Source organism: Panthera leo, chromosome C1, assembly GCF_018350215.1.
Source record: "Panthera leo isolate Ple1 chromosome C1, P.leo_Ple1_pat1.1, whole genome shotgun sequence".
Taxonomy (NCBI): Eukaryota; Metazoa; Chordata; class Mammalia; order Carnivora; family Felidae; genus Panthera; species Panthera leo.
Window position 1 is genome coordinate 50,418,693 of NC_056686.1, and position 20,481 is coordinate 50,439,173.

The 20,481-nt window shown below is 38.7% G+C and overlaps 1 protein-coding gene and 1 pseudogene across 1 annotated transcript in view; one reads left to right on the plus strand and one right to left on the minus strand.

Moving 5' to 3' along the window:
* Positions 1 to 20,481, plus strand: part of PATJ (PATJ crumbs cell polarity complex component) — a 363,753-nt gene that overhangs the window by 225,215 nt on the left and 118,057 nt on the right. Inside the window, exon 30 of the mRNA XM_042951928.1 lies at positions 14,361 to 14,452. Coding sequence (XP_042807862.1) covers positions 14,361 to 14,452 — 92 coding nt within the window. The remainder of the gene's footprint in view (positions 1 to 14,360; positions 14,453 to 20,481) is intronic.
* On the minus strand, positions 7,550 to 8,350 carry LOC122227442 (annotated as a pseudogene).

Here is a 20,481-nt window from a genome sequence, read left to right on the forward strand (position 1 = left end):
TTTTTTAACAAAGTCAGCTGGGATTTTGATTGAGATTGTATTGAATCTATAGTTTAATTAGGGAGGCTAAACTTCTTGACAATATGGAGTCCTCCAAATTATGAATGTGATATCCCCATTTAATAATTTTTCTGAAGTGTTTCATAGTTTTCAGTGTAGAACTTTTGCATTTTCAGGTAAGTGTATTCCTATGTATTTTGTATTCAGTGCTCTTATAAGTGGAATTTTTACCTTTTCATTCTTGTTTGTTGCTAGCATGTAGAAATACAATTGATTTTCATGTATTTGTATATTGACCTTGTATCCTATAATCATGCTAACCTAACTTATTACTTCTAGTAGTTTTTTGTTGAGTCCTTAGCATTCTCTGGAGGTAACTGATCATTCATCCATGTATAGGGAGTTTATTTCTTCCTTTTCAATCATTATGACCTTTATCCTCCTTCCTTCTCTCACCTTCTGTTCTCTCTCTCTTTTGTGCCCCTAGTCTCAGAAGCCATTTGGTGTCGGATGATTAAATAAGACCTTAGCTGTATGTAGGTTTTTCATAAGCCAAGGAAATTCCTTTCCATTTCTAATTTGATAAGGGGGTTTTCCATTTAAATTACAATTTGACATTATATTTTGTCAAATGCTTTGTATGCACCTGCTTAGGTTATCTATATATGTTTTTAAATGAAATTTAAGTATCACACAAAAAGACACTGACTAATGGCATTGTTCAAACTCTTTATCATAATATTCAAAATCATTCAAGAGATATCTTTGTTTTTGGTGGGTGGATGGGTGGGGGATGCCTGGGTGGTTCAGTCAGTTAAGCATTCAACTTCAGGTCAGGTCATGATCTCACGGTTCATGAGTTCGAGCCCCACGTCAGGTTCTGTGCTGACAGCTAGGAACCTGGAGCCTGCTTCAGACTCTGTGTCTCCCTCTGTCTCTGCCCCTGCCCCTGCCCCTGCCCCTGCCCCATGCACACCCTCTTTTTTTTTTAATGTTCTTTTTTATGTTTTTTTAATAATGTTTATTTATTTTTGAGAGAGTCTGTCCACGTCTGAGCGAACACATGAGTAGGGGAGGGGCAGGGAGAGAGGGAGACAATCTGAAGCAGGCTCCAAGCTCTAAGCTGTCAGCACAGAGCCCGACACGGGGCTTGGACTCACAAACTGTGAGATCATGACCTGAGCCGAAGTCGGACACTTAACTGACTGAGCCACCCAGGCACCCCTCAGGAGATATCTTTAACCTTCCTTTCCAGCTTCTGCCACTGCTTCACTGCTTCTGATCCAGCTGTATTGAACTACTTAAATAAGTCCTCAATACAGATGAGTATTTCCATCATTCCATTCTTTTGCCCATGTATTTTATTCAGTATACTTGCATAGACGTTTTAAAGACCTAGCCCAATTGTTTTAGCATAAGTTCATGACATTATTTTTCTTACTGCCCTAAATAAAAATCAGATATCTCTTCTTTATATACATTGTTTAAATGCTTCTTGGGGCACCTGGGTGGCTCAGTCGGTTAAGCGGCCGACTTCGGCTCAGGTCATGATCTAGCTGTTCGTGAGTTCGAGCCCCGCGTCGGGCTCTGTGCTGACAGCTCAGAGCCTGAGGCCTGTTTCAGATTCTGTGTCTCCCTCTCTCTGACCCTCCCCCGTTCATGCTCTGTCTCTCTGTCTCAAAAATAAATAAACGTTAAAAAAAATTTTTTTTTTTAATTAAAAAAAAAATAAATGCTTCTTAACTTTAGGTAATTGACTTGAAATTCAAAGGTGAAGATGACAGAATGGAAAAACAAGTATACTAGCTATTATTTGTTAACAGTACTATTTTTATAAGAGAGATGGCTTGTAATACCAGTTCTATTTTTAACTAACTGTTTTTCTCAGATAAATCCTTTAATCTCTGTTGCCATCTCTTAACTGTAAGATAGAAGAATGGTCAATAATATCTTTAAAAATCTTTCAAACTTGGGGCTCCTGAGTGACTCTCTCGGTTGAGCATCCAACTCTTGATTTTAGCTCCGGTCATGATCTCACAGTTTATGGGATCAAGCCCTGCATCAGTGAGGAGCCTGCTTGGGATTCTCTCCTTCCTTCTCCCTCTGTCCCTCCTCTTCCTTGTACAGGCGTGTGCATTTTCTCTGTCTCTCTCTCTCAATAAATTAAAAACAAATCTTTCAGACTTAATGTTGTCTGAATCTGTTATCTAAATGTTTGCTCCTCAAACTTCAGCATATTAATTTAGCCTAACGAATTTCTTATCTCTATTCTGGGGAACATGAAACTGCAAATCCTTTCTCAAAAATGTTTACCAAACAAATCTCTTTAGCTATATAAGTTGCTCTCAACCAAGTTTGTGTATCAGACTCATAGGAAAGGTTTGCCTAAATAACAACCCTTCACCCCATCCTCTTAGAGGATAACCTCCAAAGGTGGAGCCTAGGTGTACTTTTAACTAGTTAGTATATAACAAATCTTATTAGGAGTCTAGATGTGAAATTTTGCTCCTGTCATAGAAGGACATAAGATGTGCCCCGGAATCCATAAAAAGCAAAGGGAAATGGTCCGTAGTACTTCCTGCCCTTCAACTTGAGTCTCTGTCTCCATACTGTCCCTTTTAAATGCCAAGAGAGGGGCGCCTGGGTGCTCAGTCGGTTAAGTGTCCGACTTCAGCTCAGGTCACGATCTCGCAGTCCGTGAGTTCGAGCCCCGCATCGGGCTCTGGGCTGATGGCTCAGAGCCTGGAGCCTGCTTCCGATTCTGTGTCTCCCTCTCTCTCTGCCCCTCCCCCGTTCATGCTCTGTCTCTCTGTGTCTCAAAAATAAATAAAAAACATTAAAAAAAAAATTTGAATGCCAAGAGAATAGGATTGACCTAACATAGGGGCTGTGACTGGAAAAATTAGGGCAGGAAAATAAGGTGATTTTTTGAGCTGAAGGCTCAAAGTTTTGCACAATATTTAAATATAATTTAAAATTATTTTGACTCTAAATTTTATTTCCCATCCTTACTTACGTTTCTGGCTATGACTCAAAAGTATTAGGTTAGCAAATAGATTTTAATTCTAATTGATTCCCTAACATACTAAGTTGTCATAAAGGTGTTACTTATTGCTACTTTTGTCTTTCTAACTTACAGGTTATGCTTTTTTATATGTTTTTAAAATAATATGTAATCATAAAAAATTATGGTTTAGGTAAAAGTAATAATCTTCCCTCTTTTACCTTTGTAATACTACTCCTCTAGAAGTAACCCCTGTCAACTTATCATCTTTCCTCTTGATCTCATGCACAGTCACATACATTGTGCAAACAGATTTTAAAGTTAATTAATGTACACAAACAGAATCATAATTCGCATACCTTTTTTACTGAATGATATGTCATTTATGATATATATTATTTAGATGTCAGTACAAATAATACTATAACATACTGCTGTATATGTCTTTGTGCAATTGTTTGAATATGTGGCATAGAAAATATATTATCTTTCTTTGGTGTTACACAAAATTTCTGCTCCTCTAACAGCTTGTAAAAGAAGTTGTTTCCCACCCGCCAAATCTAGCAAACACTAGATGTAATCAGACCATAGCCAACCTGCCAGAGGCAGGAGTTTTTTTTTTTTAAAGATTTTTTTGTTGTTGTTTATTTACTTTTGAGAGAGAGACAGAGTGCTAGTGGGGGAGGGGCAGAGAGAGGGAGACATAGAATCTGAAGTAGGCTCTAGGCTCTGAGCTGTCAGCACAGAGCCCGACACAGTGCTCGAACTCACGAACCGTGAGGTCATGACCCGAGCTGAAGTTGGCCGCTTAACCAACTGAGCCACCCAGGTGCCCCAGATGCAGTTTTTTAAATTGAATAAAAATTCTTTACTTATATATCATACATATACACGTGAGGAAGTGACTGAGAGAATAGGACTACACTCTGGTGAGGCAGTTTTTAAAGTCGACACTTGGATTTTTATCTGCCTTCACCACTTTAGAATGAGAACTGGGTGCTGGGAAATTATTTTGGAGAGGGAGGAAGGTAGTTGGGCTATGGGTGATTAGGACGAGTCTTTAGCAAAGTAGCAGGAGTCCCATAGCATGCCACCCATTCCAGCCTCAGACCTGCTGAAAAGAGGCTCTGGGATCAGGACATGCGAGCTTGGATTCTGGTTCTGCAGGTGTCTTACCTAGAACCCTATACAAGTCCCTGAGTTTGAGTTTCAGTGTCCTTGTTACAGAAATACCGGAGCATCTGCCTTGCCGACCTGTCATGCAGAGCAGTGTGACAGTGCCAGACTGTCTATGAAATATGCTTTCAAAGCTATCAAATACACACGATCTAATCCTGACTCTATAGGCTATAGGACTGGTTCACTGACAAGATTTGTGTCAAAAAAAAAAAAAAATGTTTTTAAAAGAGAAGCTGGAGTTGGGAGGAGGGGAGTTAGGAACTTCGATGAAGTCCTTTGATGATTCACTGGGTTTGTGGCTACATCTGTGGGAGCGTCTAGGAAAATATTTTGAAGGCAAAAGAGAAAAAGTCTAAAAACAGAGGGAATTGGAGTAGAGTTCTAAGTAGATCATCATATGAAAGAAGCAAACGTTAAGCTGAGCATTACTAGTCTTGATTCATAGCCTGTACCAATTCTTGGAAGAAGGAATTCTAGGTCAGTGGTCACCTGAGTCTGTTTGCTTCTGTGACTAACAACACCACTAATACAGGTAGGTTGTAATGCCTCAGCCTCCTAGGGAAACACGATTCCTTTGCAATATTAATGAGCTGTTAAGAGAGAGATTATACTTCTGCCTCCATTTACATATTCCTTCCTATTTTGGTCAAGTGAACCAACCTGTAGCAATTGGGGCAACTTCCACAGAAACACTGAAAATCAGAGCAGCACATAAACATATTTCTCTGCTCACTTCCTTGAAGAATATTTTTCAGAATTGTCAAGGTTTAGGATTCAAAAGAACAACCTGTTTTGGGATACCTGAGTGGCTCAGTCAGTTGAGCTTCCAACTTCAGCTCAGGTCATGATCTCACAGTTCGTGGGTTCAAGCCCCACATCGGACTCTGTGCTGGCAGTGCGGAGCCTGCTTGTGATTCTCTCTGCCTCTCCCTGACTTGCGCTCTTTCTCAAAATAAATAAGCTTTAAAAAATAAAAGAACATGCTGTTTTCTGAATACACCAAATTTAGGGAGATGTGAGCTACGTATTACTATTACTTTGCCTTTAGAAGGTGTTCCAGTTTCATTAGATTTGTTTGAGAGAAAATAAATCTCATGCTTAAGCCTTTTAAATGGCTGTATTCCTTTGGGAACATTGTACTTCACAAGCAATAGATTACAGTGAAGTTGCCTACCTCATTTCAGCACTGCATCATTAAACTGAGTCCTTAAAACCTGCTCCTTTACCCAAAGTATTAAATTATTGGAGCTTGATGTGTATTATTTTGTCTTTTTGAGAAAAAAATTAATGTGACAGTTTTCTTCAGAAATACTTTTTCATTACAGTGAAATTGTTTTCATGTGAGTTTCCATCACTTTCCCTGTTCCATCGCTAGCCTTGGTACCTCTCTCTTTCCTTCTCCCATGTGCAAACCTGAAATGGTGGTTTGGAAAGTGAGGATCATTCTTCATGGAGGCTAGTGCCCAAAATTTTTGGAAAGGGAAAGTATTCTACAAGGTCGTCTTTGAACAGGACCTGTTTACTTCTATAACACCCCTACCCCAAAAGCTATACTAAAGTACCTGTGTTTCCTAGAAACTAAGACCTGCAGTTTTTTCCCTGGCCCTGGTGCTCTTCCTGCTGCTCACTTCCCCCTGTGCCTGCTAAGTTTCTGTCTGCTCAAGACCAACCCACCCATCTCCAAGAAGAGACAGTCACTTCTTGCTTTATGCCTATATTCATTATGCCAAAGCCAGTTGCAGGTTTTTGTTTCCAAGACTGTTAACTTACTGGAGTACCAGCTGCTCGAGTGCAGGGACCATATCTGACTGAATAAAATAATTCCTATAAAGTAATTTTCAGAGGATCTGGTACCTGGAACAAAGCTGGTGCTCAATACATGATAGCTGTGGTAATGATGGCAATGAAAATTCCTCTATCCTCATCACTTACACTACGACAGTTGAATAAATGAGTAAATGGATGGATATAACATATATCTAATATACTTTTATTGGAATATTTCTTGGTCTGGCGTTTCTATTTATGAGGCCCTATTAATTGGATTTAAAATTTCACAGGATTAAAAATGAGTTACTTAGGTTAACAAGACAGGCTTTTGGACTCAAACAGATTTGGCTATAATTACTGGCTATAGATCTGTTATATTGGTTAAATTCCTTAAACTTAATATACTTCACTTTCTCCATCTGTATAATTAGATGATAATGTATTCCTCTACTGATTTGTGTGAGACTTAAGTGAAATAATGTATTTAAGATGTGTGTATATGCATGTGCCTTGTGTGTTGTAAGCATTTATTAAATGGTATTATTACAAAGTAGTAATAAAATATCAATATACAGAAACAAACTGGAAATCACCTCAAATCCCACCAATCAGAGATATCATCATTGTTGACATTTAGTATATACACATGGAGCTTTTTTTAGACTCAGAACTTTTACATAAATGAAAATAATGTGATAGATAACGTATTTTGTCATTTACTTTTTTCACTCAGTAATTTTATCTTTTTTAAAATATTTATTTATTTTGAGAGAGAGAGAGAGAGCAAAAGCAGAGAAGGGGCAGAGAGAGAGAGGGAGAGAGAGAATGTCAGACTCCACACTCATTATGGAGCTGACGCGGGACTGAATCTCATAACCGCAGGATCATGACCTGAGCCGATATCAAGAGTCAGATGTTTAACCGACTGAGCCACCCAGGTGCCCCCAATTTTATCTTCTTATGGCAGTGGATCTAGGTCTGTGCCATCCTTCTTCACTTCCTTTTAATGACACAGTTTTCCATTTATCAACGTAACGATAGAGAATATAATAAAACTTTTGTTGATGAGTGTATAGTTTTTTCATTTTTTCTCTATTATAAGTATAGCCATCATAGACATTTTGACTCCCAGATTTTTAATCTTTTTAGGATAAACTTTTAGCAGTGAAATTATTAGATTAAAAATTAACCTGTAAAAAGGCTCATCAATTATACTTACTGTTTTTTCCTACATGTGTGTTATACTCAGTAAAAGAGTTTATTAAAGGAAAAAGTTAACCTATAGATTCCAGTGTCATGAAATATAAACAATAGAGTATATTTAAAAGTAAAGTAGGGAGAAGGAGTCAGTTTTCATTATCAGGAGTTCCAGTTACCTGAACTCTAGCTCCGTGTTTTGTTTTTTTAATCACTTTCTTTAATATACAAGAAACACACGAGACACAAATAAAGGCTAAGAAAGTGCTCAGTCCTCGAGTTGGTAGTTCAGGGGGAGCTGAAGACAACGAGCCTTTCCTGTCTCCCAGGGAAAGAAGGGCTGTGAGGACACAACATCACCAGGCCCCTGGTGAACCCGGCGCTGGGGCCACACATGGCCTAGTTCTCCACCAAGTTTGGAAAGTGCTGATTTTCCTTGTCCTGGCCCTGGCCCTGGCCCTGCTCCCACACTCAGCCTCCGGTTTCCAGAAGTCATCCAATTCTCAGAATGGCCCCTTCCTTTAGTGCTCTAGCATTTTCACTGAGGGGAGGAGGCCGCTTACCCTGTCGTGGTGTCAGAGTTCTGGGGGAGTTGTCATCCTGTAGGATGGTGAGGGGAGATCTCCCTAGTACCTTGCCATTTCCTTTCTGTCTATTGTGCTTAGAACCTGAAGATCAGGGAGTCTCAGGGTCTCTTAAGGGCTTGTCTGAACCCTGGCAGGCCATGGGGGGTTGTGAGGGCTGTCCTGCTTCCTCCTTGGAGGACAGCTGCTTGAGGGGAGCTCAGTCTGGCTCCAGAGTGGCATCCGGTCCTCAAGGGAAAACTGGGTGGCCAGAGGCAAGTCCAATTCAGAAGGTGAAGTTGCTGCTAGGGGCAGAACAGGCTCTGGGGGAAGATTCGATTTGGAGGCTTCTGTCTCAAAGACTTCATTCAGCTGTTTCACCAGTGGGCTTGGGGGTCTCCACTGCCAGTCTTCATAGGTGTCCGTGCAATGCCAAGGGTAGGAGAGCGGGGATCTGAGTCTTGGGCCTCATTAGGACCCTCCAACTGCTCTCCTGCTGGTAGGGTTGGCTGTAGAGAGCTCTCCATCTGGATGGGAGTGCGCAGGATGACAGCACTAGGTCCGCCACGCGGGCCAGAAGCTTGTTGTGCGGTGGAAACCAAGCCAGAATGACCGGGGAGCTCTTGGCTGAGCCCATCTCAACCAGGAGAAATAAGGTGGGGTGGGGCGGGGCCTGGACCAGGGCAAGGAGGGGACGCCAGGCCCCAATTCCTCTTTGGGATGCACAGAAGCTCCTAGCTCAGTTTCTTAATAATAATTTTTCAACTGTTCAGAATAAATCCCTCTACTTTAATAAAAGTATGGGCAAAGGTGGTGTTGTTGGGTATTATATTATAACATGATATTCAAACCTCAGGCAAATCTGTTGCTTGAACTAAATTTTAGTTTTTTATAATTAATATCTTTAATCCCAGCTTAAGTTAATTAACTTTGACTTCCAATTGGGTAAGTTTTTTGAATAGATTTAATTGAGTTGCTCTCCAGCATAAATTTATATTCATGTTCAGTTGAACTATGGAAAATTGAGTGATATTTTTGAATAATTAATTTTAGTAAAATAAATCTCATTAAAGACCTCTTAAGTGAAAGTTTACGTAGTATAACAAAAGGATTTACATTCATTTACTTTTGCTGAATCTTGCTGTATTAACCCTAATTCTACTTCTTCTACAAACTGTAAAATAATGCAATTAAATATCCAATCTTTGATACCAAAATATAGAGAGTTTACCTCAAAAGAGTGCTTTCTGGGGTTTTTTTCCTTCTCCACTGCAGTAGCAGAAACCAATTTATGAAGGGAAATATAAATCCCATTGAAAACCCGTTATAATATGATTTCTGAGTTTTATAAAAACAGATGTTTCTTATTTAAGGCTATTGTCTTCAGTATCTAGGGCTGCTATCATTTGCCCCTGTTCTCATTGAACTAGAAATTCAGAATTTAGGAAAAGATGAGTTAATTTACCCATGATAAAATATCAGTGTCTTTCTGGGACCGGGACCCCCTGAGCTTGAGATCGAAGTTACTGACCATGTGGAGGTCTCAGAAACCCCTTTTTGTCAGTATTCAGAAGAGGAAGCCAAACAGATAAGAAAATCAGAATTGTAACTCAAGAGCATAGAAATCTCCTTGGGTCAGAAAGCCTTTTTCCTTTGTCTACTTTCTTTTCTTTTTGAATGCCAGGATAAATTACTACGTGTCTGAGAGAGCATAAGACTAGGAGATAAAAAGAGGTATATCACTTGAATGTATAAATTAATATTTAGAAATAGGGGCCCCAGATACTGTATTGGTGGAGACTTTTTTGATGGGAAAGAACAGAAATTAGTTCAAGGTGATTTAACCAAAAAGGGGAGAATTTATTGCAATAGTATGGGTGTCCATCCCAGAACCTGGAGATTGGGTTGCCTGGGGGCCTCAGAAAGTGATGGCTTTTCCTGCTCCTTCATCCATGTGGCAGAATATGGCCACCTCGCAGAAGCTCAGAAAAGATGTGGAGGATCGTTACGAGTGTCACTCAACATGCATAAACTGGACTGTCCCAGAAGTAGGATATATGGTTATCCTTGAATGGAAGAGTTATAGATCTCAGCTATTAAGATAATAAAAAGATAATTTAGGTGTAATGCGAACACTAAATCAGAACTTAGGACAGTTCTTCCCACCAGTAAGAATAATAACAAAAATAAGGACATATCTAAATAATTTATTACTCATTTTCTATGTCATTGAGTCACCTTCAAAAGGAGAAACTTTGGGAAAGGCACTTCTCTACCCCCTCAGTTTACTGGAAGTAAATAGGAAATGATAATATTTTTTCTAACTTCTTGATAATCTGAATGATCACTCATATTTTAAAAGAATGGGAGCAGTATTTGCCCCAAAATGAAATATTTTAATTGTCTTCCTTTGGCATGAGTCAGAAAAAATTAAAATGGTGATCAATCTATACAGTATCTGTACAATGAAAAAAAGGGTAGTAAGTATATAATATTGTTCAAGTTGCAGTTTGCTTGCACGAAGAGAAGTACAGTCTTAGGGGACTCCACATTGCATTTCGGACTTGAAAAGCCTAGCAGTCAACTCTCAGGCATTTCCTCTATACATTGTGGTAAGATGCTTTGATTCCGACTTCTGTATCTCAAAGCTCTAGGACCTACAATGGTAGGTCACCACATCCTCCTGTTCCCACTCAGAGTTTATTTAACAGACATCTTTATAAAGATGACTTTCAAAATCATCTGATTTTTATGTGCACCATACAGATGTGACCTCTAGGTGTGCTTTAGGATTATCATCATCTGATGAAAGTACATAATACCCCAGTTGCTCTGGGATTTAAATGAGATGGTGTGCCTAAAGAGCTTAGGATAATGTTTGGTACAGACTAAGCACTTGATAAATGATAGCTGTTATTAATTAGAATTGACCGGAAAGACTTCCAGGAGGTATAGAGTGCTTTCTTTTTTGCCTGTGCTATACTTAGAAGATGCCCTACATCTGTTGTTTAAAGAATAGTGCCCTCAGAGAACAGCAGCTTCTCAGAAATAGAATAAGTGACAGTCTAAAGTTAATTGTGCATAAAATGCATCATATTCTTTCTAATTACTTACTGAATTTTCTCTGGCGTGTGTTTCCTTTAGTGATGAAGAAATACAAAAACTGCTTATGCAGTTGGAAGCTGTATGTGCCTTTCATTTAAATAGTGAAATTGTTGTATATTAAATAAGATCCAAGAAAACACAAAAGAGCCCTTCCTGTCTTAGAACTCACAGGCTACTAACGTATTTCTGAAGTCAGAAGAGAGACTTTGTCTTAGATTTTTAAAGCCAGAGATCTGCATTTTCCTTTTTGACATAATCCTGTTAAATCAGGTTTCACTCTGTGTTGAGTTTCTTATTCTGTTCGTGGTCTTGCACTGCAGAACCGAGTTTCTCCAGAGGCCTCCGAACACTGGCAGGAGCAGCTACCATAACAATAAATGGCACAGTTGTTGGCACTGGAAAAAACATCCACAGCAAGCAAGCTGTTCCGCCTTTCTACAGCCAGAGCCTCTGAATATTCACAAACAGCACCATGAAGACATAACTGTAGATTTACTCTTAGATAAATTAAAATTAATGACCTGCTTTCTTCATTTGGGCTGTAATTTTTCCCTCTTAGAATAATAGTACCATACATTTTATCCTATCAAAATGGAAGATCACAGCTAAAAAGCAGGCATCTCCATAAAGATGAAACAGCTCAATTTTCTGTATGTTCAAGCTTTTGCTAATAAAAAAGACTTTAAAAAGAAAAAAAAAATCCCTTTGAAGACTGGAGCCCACCTCAGAGAAAACATAGTAGCAGTTGATTAATGAAAGAGCCATTTGCATTCAGGGCTCTGCAATTTTGTATGTCTCGCCGAGCACCGCTGTGTGCAGGCTACGCGTGGCAGGCTGGCAAACACCAAGTGGAGGACATGGTTCCTGCCCTCAACAAGTTGAGCCCAGTTCAGTAAATGCCAGGTGCCTGCACTGATGCTTACCACCTGACAAGGATTGGCTTGACCGTGTCAGGTGAGGCGTAAGGGCGACAAGAGAACATTTTTAAATGTAGTGCCACAGGATTCAAAGGCAGGAAGATTTGATAGGTCTGCTTTCTGAAAGCAGAGGCCAGACACGGTGGGGAAGACATTCGCAAATAATTACCTGAATGCCAGACTTTGAGTCATGCGTATTCCACATGTCATCTCATTTTACAGTTGTGATTTAAAAGATCCTTATTTGTTGTTCATTGTAAATGGAAGAGATTGAGAAATACGGTTTGCAAAAAAAAGCGATCATGGCAGACATACTATTTTGTAACCAGGTTAGTACAGTTGGACATTTCCTATGTCATTATTCTTTTTCACATGACTCTATCATTACATGACTTAACCATTTTTTCCCCCTTATAATGAGTTAGGTAGTACAATGTAAATATAAGAAAAATAAAACTATGAAAACATTAGGGGAAAACCTATAATTTAAACGGTGGGCACTTCAATACACACACACACACACACACACACATACACACACACACATACATATACATTTTTTTAGAACAGCAAAATTGAGAGGAAGGTACAGAGATTTCCCATATGTCCCTTTTAGACTACCAACATCCCTCTCCAGAGTGGTACATGTGTTATTGTTGATGTACCTGCATTGACACATCATCATCTCCCAGTCCATAGTTTACATTGGGGTTCACTCTTGGTGGTGTACATTCTGTAGGATTGGACAAATGTATAATGGTATGTGTCCATCATTATAGTATCATACAGAGGATGGACACATTTTTAAATACATGTTATTAAAAAAGATAAAAACCTTAACAGAAAAGATGAGTAATTTTGAACACCCCCAAAATAATTTTTGGTATTAAGATTATTATAAATGAAGTCGGTTAAGAGTCCAGCTCTTGATTTCAGCTCAGGTCATGATCTCACAGTTCATGCGCTGATAACGCAGAGCCTGCTTGGGGTTCTCTCTCTCTCTCTCTCTCTCTCTCTCTCTCTCTTTCTCTTTCTCTCTCTCTCTGCCCCTCCCCTCTCACTTGCATGTGTGCTCTCTCAAAATAAATAAGTAAACATTAAAAAAAGATGATTATAAATAAAATTTAAAGGCATTATCTCATGTAATTCTCACAACAGTTTTATGAAGCAGGTGCTTAAATTCCTTTTAAAGAAGAGGAAACTGAGGCACAGAGAAATAGTGTGGAGATCAGTGGGTTTCTGGGAGGTTATCTTGGTGAAGAATAAAAGCTGATAGAATGAGGGACATAGTGAGAAGGTAGTTCCAGTTTAGTCTCTGCAACAGACTTTGATGTACATCCCCACGTTACCACTTCAAGATGATGGATGAGCTTCATTTCAGGCAGCTCCCTCCTCTGTTCATTTCCATACACTTTCTCATTATAACTGCTATGACAAAAACCTTTTCCAGGTATGTCTTCGAACACAAAATTTCAGAGACCTCAAGGACAGACCAATGCTAATTACAAAAAACTGAAATCCCTATTTTCTATTCCTTATATAGTATATTGTACTGTCTCTTAAATAGACAGTTTCAAGGCCTCCGTTAAATTGGGACAGTATAGATCATTAACTAGTTATTAAAGAGACAAGAGGAGAAAAGCCAAAACTGTGTGAGCTATTATCAATTGGATGAAATAAAAGATTGATTACGACTATCATCATAGTTTATCACTGGAAAAATCTGGAGTAAAAAAATTTAGAATGTCAATGTTTTTAGAGCGTATTTAGGCGAACTCAATCAAGTTGAAATTCCACCTTGGGGCGCCTGGGTGGCGCAGTCGGTTAAGCGTCCGACTTCAGCCAGGTCACGATCTCACGGTCCGTGAGTTCGAGCCCCGCGTCAGGCTCTGGGCTGATGGCTCGGAGCCTGGAGCCTGTTTCCGATTCTGTGTCTCCCTCTCTCTCTGTCCCTCCCCCGTTCATGCTCTGTCTCTCTCTGTCCCAAAAATAAAAATAAAAAAAAAAAAAAAAAAAAAAAAAAGAAATTCCACCATATCTTGGATAAGAGCAGATGGCTCATTGATTGTGTATAGTAAAATGTTTCCATGCGATTGATCTAACATTTGATTTAAAATGGGGATAGAATATTTACCTCCTCTGGAGTAACAAAATTTATGCTATGTAATAACCTTGACACATTTACAGAATCGTGTTTAATGGGCCCTCCAGAGGTCTGGTGAATACCACAGTTTAGTCTGTTTTCTACATTTTTTAGAAATCTGGAAAGGCTGTAGGAAATATATCTGTCATAAAGTTTTTACATTTAGCTCAACTACTGCTCTCTTGAAGTTTAGCAAAAGGTTCAAGGACTATATGTGCTTTATTAACTGCATTCAAAACTGAATTTAAGAGATTTTAATAGCTATTTGGAATTAGTATTTTAATCCATACTACAAACAATATTAAGATTTTTTAGCATTAAAGAGCCCTACATGGATCCACTTAAAAATGAATGGACTTCATTGTTTAATTCCAAGTATATACACATATATTTGTATAAATGTATAAATATATACATGTATATTTTTATACAAACCAAACATATTGCATTTTTACAAGTGCATTTTATTTTTTCCCCATTAGATAAACAATCAGATCCTGTATGGAAGAAGCCACCAAAATGCATCTGCCATTATTAAAACTGCCCCATCAAAAGTCAAGCTGGTTTTCATCAGGTAAGATACGCACACACATGCATACATCTGGCTTTCTAAAATTAATATCTCTTAAAAAATAAAATCTAAGATTTCTTCTGGAGGTGTTATTATTTTCTAAGACTATATTTTATCTTTGGTTTGTCTAACAAAATCACCATATCCTAAAAATAGATTTTCCTTTTTTAACTGTTACTTTAAGGAACATTTGGATTGTTTCAATTATGAGGCTTTCTTGTTATTTACATTTCATATGATAAAACTGGTAGTTGAGGCTAGTATTTGTATTTTGGTTTTTAAATTTTCTTCCTTTCCTGGAGCTGGTTATCCTCTCTATAAATATAATAGAGTCTTCTAACTTCCCTTCCTCCTGTCACCATCATGTGGTACATTTGCTGACTCATTAATGTCTTCATCAAAGAATAGGCAGGAAAACAGAACCCAGAAACATTTTAGGAGCTTCATATTAAGAGTGCTGGTGTGGGGTGACTGGGTAGTTCTCAGTTAAGCCTCCAACTCTTGATATTGACTCAGGTCATAATCTCACATTTTATGAGATCGAGTCCTACATCGGGCTCTGTGCTGACAGCATGGAGCCTGCTTGGGGCGCGTTCTCTCTCTCTCTCTCTCTCTCTCTCTCTCTCTGCCCCACCCACACTCATGCTCTCACTGTCTCTCTTTTTGAACTTAAAAAATGTATATATCAAATGCTGGTGAGAAATCCCGAGGGGAGCAGATGTGAACTCTGCTGTCTAGAGTCATGTGGTGTGTTTGGGGTTCCACATTTTCTCATACCCTGCGTACTACCTGACTGAGTCCTTTTGGCATAAATAAGTCAGAATTGGGAATTCTCGTTGGTGGTATTTACTATTGCCTTATCAGCAATGGAATGTTTGATTCCTTTTATTGGATCAGAATGACTGATAAATCAGAATTATCATTCAGTGATGCAGCTAACCCTGTATGTTAACTGTCACTCTGTTTCTTTTCCTTCTGGGCCTCAGGTATCCTCTATAAAATGGGAATAATAAAGCACCTACCTCATTCACTGTGACATGTCAAAAATCTAAAATGTTGAACACTTTCTCGCGTAAAGACTGAAAGAGTGTTAAATGGCATTCTATGACATTGATGATCATTATTCCTCTTCCTACTATTACTAGTTATTTGTCAGTAAGAGCTATGCATTCCTAGGGACCACTGGGATTGAAGGGTAGTTTTATTCCCAGATATGGACACTAATGTAGGTGATTGAAATATTCCTTCCCATGCCATCACTTCAGCATCACAGGGTGTTATTGCTGTTTTGCTCCTGAAGAGATCATACATTGGTACCCTTTTCTCCCACTCAGCAGCACTTCTGGATTTCCAGGTTTTAGTCTTGCTTCTGAAGGGCGAATCCTTTCTCCTTCTCTTCTGTCTTTGTGTGTTACGCCAGCCTTCCTCTGGCTCACCTTGAAGTCTTATGTGAGGTACCAGTCTCCTTTTTGGGTTTCTCTGCCCTTCCTGTTGCCAGAGGTTACAAAATTGGAGTTAGAGGCTGAAAACATGAACAGGCCTGAGGAAAGGTCAGCCGCTCAGAGATGAAGGTGTCCATCGACAGACATCCACGTAGGCTTGACCACTTTGCGGAGAGTCATGTGAGGATGCCACAAGCAGGCACACACAGCCCTCACGGGTGTCTGCACTTAGTGCTCACCACATGTTGACCAACTACTGCAACTATTGTTATTAACGTCGCCGTCACCTCTTCACCATCTGTGGGGCTTTTATCACCCATACTGGGTCATCCCACTTTAAAGAGAGCAAAAAGATAATTGAATAGGATCCAAAGGAAACCATCTAATGCAATTAAGTAGTTGGGAAATAGAATCCTCCTCTTTCAAAAAAGAAAGGTTACATGATTTGAAATTGTTTAGAAGATAGAAGAGAAAGCTGAGGAGGATTTTAATCATAGTAATAAAGCCCCAGTAATTTAGTGTGTGATGATTTCAATTTTGATTGTTCAGAGGAGATCAGAATCAAAGAAATGATTTGTTCAGTGATTTAATGGTGTAAGCATGATTGAGGATGTCACGGAATACTTATTTACTGGAAGGGATTTTAAGCAATTTGGAAGTATCAATGTACGTTCAAAACATGCAATCTAATTATGAACCTTTCTTAAATTATAGTGCCTAGCACATTGTCGACATTCGAAAAGCTTTATTGAATAAGTTTCCTTGCAGCTCCCTCTAAGCAATTCCAGATTACTTATTCTCCAAAGGTAACAATCATAGTAAGTTAGTTTGGCTGATTTTGTGAATTTAAAGATAACAGAAAAAAAGATACATATAGATCAATTTATTATTTTACAAAATAATTTCTTTCTCATACTTAAGTCCTTCTCTTCAGTACTTTCCCAAATAATCTAAGTTGGGGGAAGTTCCTCTATCTTTCTGAATAGAGAGAAAAAAGATGTAGGTGTGATTCTGAATAATCTATTGTCCTATCCACTTTGAGACTGTAAAAGAAAATTAGTTTAAATTGAATCAAGACAGATGTATGCACTGCTGACAACCTTTTGTTTGAGTCAGTAGATATGTATTTGATAGATAATTTGTGTGCCAACATTTTATTAATTAATGCTGCCATTTCCATAAGAGAAGGAACTATTCATCTAACAGAGAGGTCTTACCTAAAGTGACGAATTCTTTTCTAAAGCAAGCGTGAATGATAAGTGATAAAAAGAGGAATCCCTGATTCACCTGGTCTGGGCTTGAAACCCAGCTCTAGAATACCCCAAGTATATGAGTTTGGTCAGTTTCCTGATCTGCAGTATGTAGATAATATAGCTGACTTATAGATTTTTCTAATGTCTTAATATATATAAATTGCCTGTCAATATGGGCTCAGCAATGTTTGTTGCTATGGTGATGAAGATGATGATGGTGGCAGAAAAAGGGGAGGAAGTAAGAGGAAAAAAAGAAGTTAGGGATAAAGGAAGAAGAGGAAAAGATTAGCCACTCCTTCATATATATTTTGTATCATTCCAGAATCTGGAATATTTATTTCAAGTGAAGTATATTCACAATTTAAGAATTTTAATTAACATCATAATGATAAAACACTTAGAAGAGATAGCTATATAACTATATATATATATATATATATATAGTTATATAGCTATCATTATATAAAACTTTTTTTTGGTGGGGGGACAATGTGTGCACGAGTGGAAGAGAGGAACGGAGGGAGGGAGGGAGAGAGATTCTTAAACAGGCTCCATGCTCAACGTGGAGCCCAACATGGGGCTTGATCCCACAACCCTGGGATCATGTCCTGAGCCAAAATCAAGAGTAGGACACTCAACCAACTAAGCCACCCAGGCACCCCTATATAAAACCATTTCTGATAAAGGTTAAAATAAGAGACAAGGACACAGCCTGCCTAAAACATCTCTTTTAGTCCTGTGTCTGCTGCTGCTTCTCCCCTTATTCTCCCTTTTTTATTTTATTTTTTTAAGTAGCTCGACGCCTAGTGGGACTTGAACTCACGGCCCTGACATCAAGAGCATTAAGAGTTGCATGCTCCACTAACTGAGCCAGGCAGGCACTCCTTCCTCCTCCTCCTTTGAAATGACGACCTGATATTCTAACAGGGAGTAGAGTACCATTTAATGAAAGAATGTATAAAGAGAAATCTAATTAATGTGAATTAATCCCCATGTCAATAAAATATAATAGATTTACTGAGGTGAATAATATCAGATAGTGTCAGAATATAAAACACTTAAAGAAATAAAAAAATATATGTTATTGCTCATCCACTGCATATGTCACCAGTGGGGGTATAATGGTGGACTGGTGTCCTATTTAAATATGGTAACCTGTGCATTTTAGATGCTGCTCAACCTATCATCCTCTCTCCTTCAGGCTGATTATCTAGTTCATCACTCAATTAGATACATTTTTCTTTTTTTTAACATTTATTTATTATTGAGAGACAGAGACAGACAGAGCATGAACATGGGAGGGGCAGAGAGAAGGGGAAACACAGAATCCGAAGCAGGCTCCAGGCTCTGAGCTGTCAGCACAGAGCAAACCGCAAGATCATGACCTGAGTGGAAGTCAGACGCTTAACTGACTGAGCCACCCAGGCGCCCCACATTTTTCAACCTCTGCCTATAGGTTACCTCCTTTAGACTATTGGTACGAGAACCCTTGTTGTGCCTATTTGGGAACCAAATCTTAAAGCAGTTAAATACTGATTTGCTATCGATTCAGGAAGTTAGCACTTAAAGCACCTCAGCACAACAGGTGCAATTATACTTTTAAGCTGCCTAACTTATGCTATATAATGTTACTTTAAAAACTTAGGCTTATAAATTGTATTTCTTTATAGGTAGTGCTTCTATTTGGTAATATTGCCTTCCTTAGTTTAAATTATTGATTCTCTGTGCATTTCCATTATAGAGAAATTTTTGGCTTGTATGCCTCAGCAACTTTTTTCCAAATTTATTGACAATTGAGATAAAAATGGGAACTAGCCACAGATTTCAGAGTATGATTAGCAGTAATCACAGAAAGCTGTTAAAATATGCTGCAGGCAACATTTTAATTAACTAGGGCCTTTAGTCTATAGTGATACACATTTGTGTGATCATGTCCTTGTCGTATTCTTTTAACACTTGTATTTATTCATATACTAATTGACCTTTAATTCACAAGAGGCCTGTGAGTCATTAGTGACATTAGCAAGTTGCTGCTGCTATGTATACATGACTTACATAATCACTCTTCCCTCCCTTTTTGCCCCCAAATTAGATTTTGGACAATCTGGTAATCATGTACTTGTGCCTATGACGCACAGGAACTCTGATATACTAAATTATTCCACAATGGATAGTCCAGATGCATTTTACAATCTCGAATTCTTACTATGTACCACACATTTCAGTTCTGTGGGTTTTCCTATTTGACATTATCCCCTCTACACAAGCACTATAACTTAAGTACAGGAGGAGAGCTATATTAATACAAGAAAGAATGAATTGCTGTATTTGGCAGTGCAGGGATCCGAGGAGATTAATGATCTTGCCTGGAGCTCTTGTCATACCTTCCCCCACTACTGAAAATTAAATGTCATGTATAACAACTCACTCTCCATTACTTAATTACATGTGGAAAATGTGTACTGTTATAAAAACTCCTGGGGCTAGGGGAGGCCAAGTGAAACTGAACCCCATGGAAATATTTAGTGCTGGCTGTCAAGCCCTACTGACTCAGAGTGGACTCACCGTGGGAGCTACCATACAGTATCGATTGAGCATATGTCTTGTTTTTGTCACTAAAAATATAGGGTGGCCCGTTATCCTCTGGCCATATCCCGAAAAGATGATATTGACTTGAAATTAATGTGAATGTCACAGTCATCTGTGGGAGAAGTCCATCTGAAGAAGTGAATTAAATGCCTGTTTTTAAAATCCTTGCTATGCTCTTTGTATCTAAATAAGAAGGAAAAAAGATCGTGGGAATAAGCATGAGTTTAACTTTCATAAAGAACTATTCATGCATTTATTCAACAAGTATTTGCAGGGTACCTACTTGTGCTGGGGCTGCGGAGTCCGTGATACAAAGACTACAATCTCTACCTTAAAGGAGGAGGCAGAGAATAAGCAGTGTGATACCTCATCCAGTGATAAAGGTACTGGGTACTTTATGTATAGGAAACACAGTTAACCTAAACTTTGGAGCCTTTGGGAGAGTATTACAGAGAAAGATGCTGAAGCTCAGACCTGAAGGATAAGTAACCAAAGCTATAGTGTGTCCAGAAACCCAAAGGTTTCTGAGATTGGATATTATACCCAATGTACCTGACCATTTACTTCTACGAGAAAAGCAGTCGTTGAAAGTATCATTGGATGAGCTGTGTACATCAGCTGCTTTGAAATCTGTGAGGAAGCATACTTCCAACTCTCATGGACCATTAAAGAATGTAATGCCCCTTTTCAAGTACACAATAAAATATCATCCATGAGATATGTGACAAGATTTGAGGAAGAGGCCTGT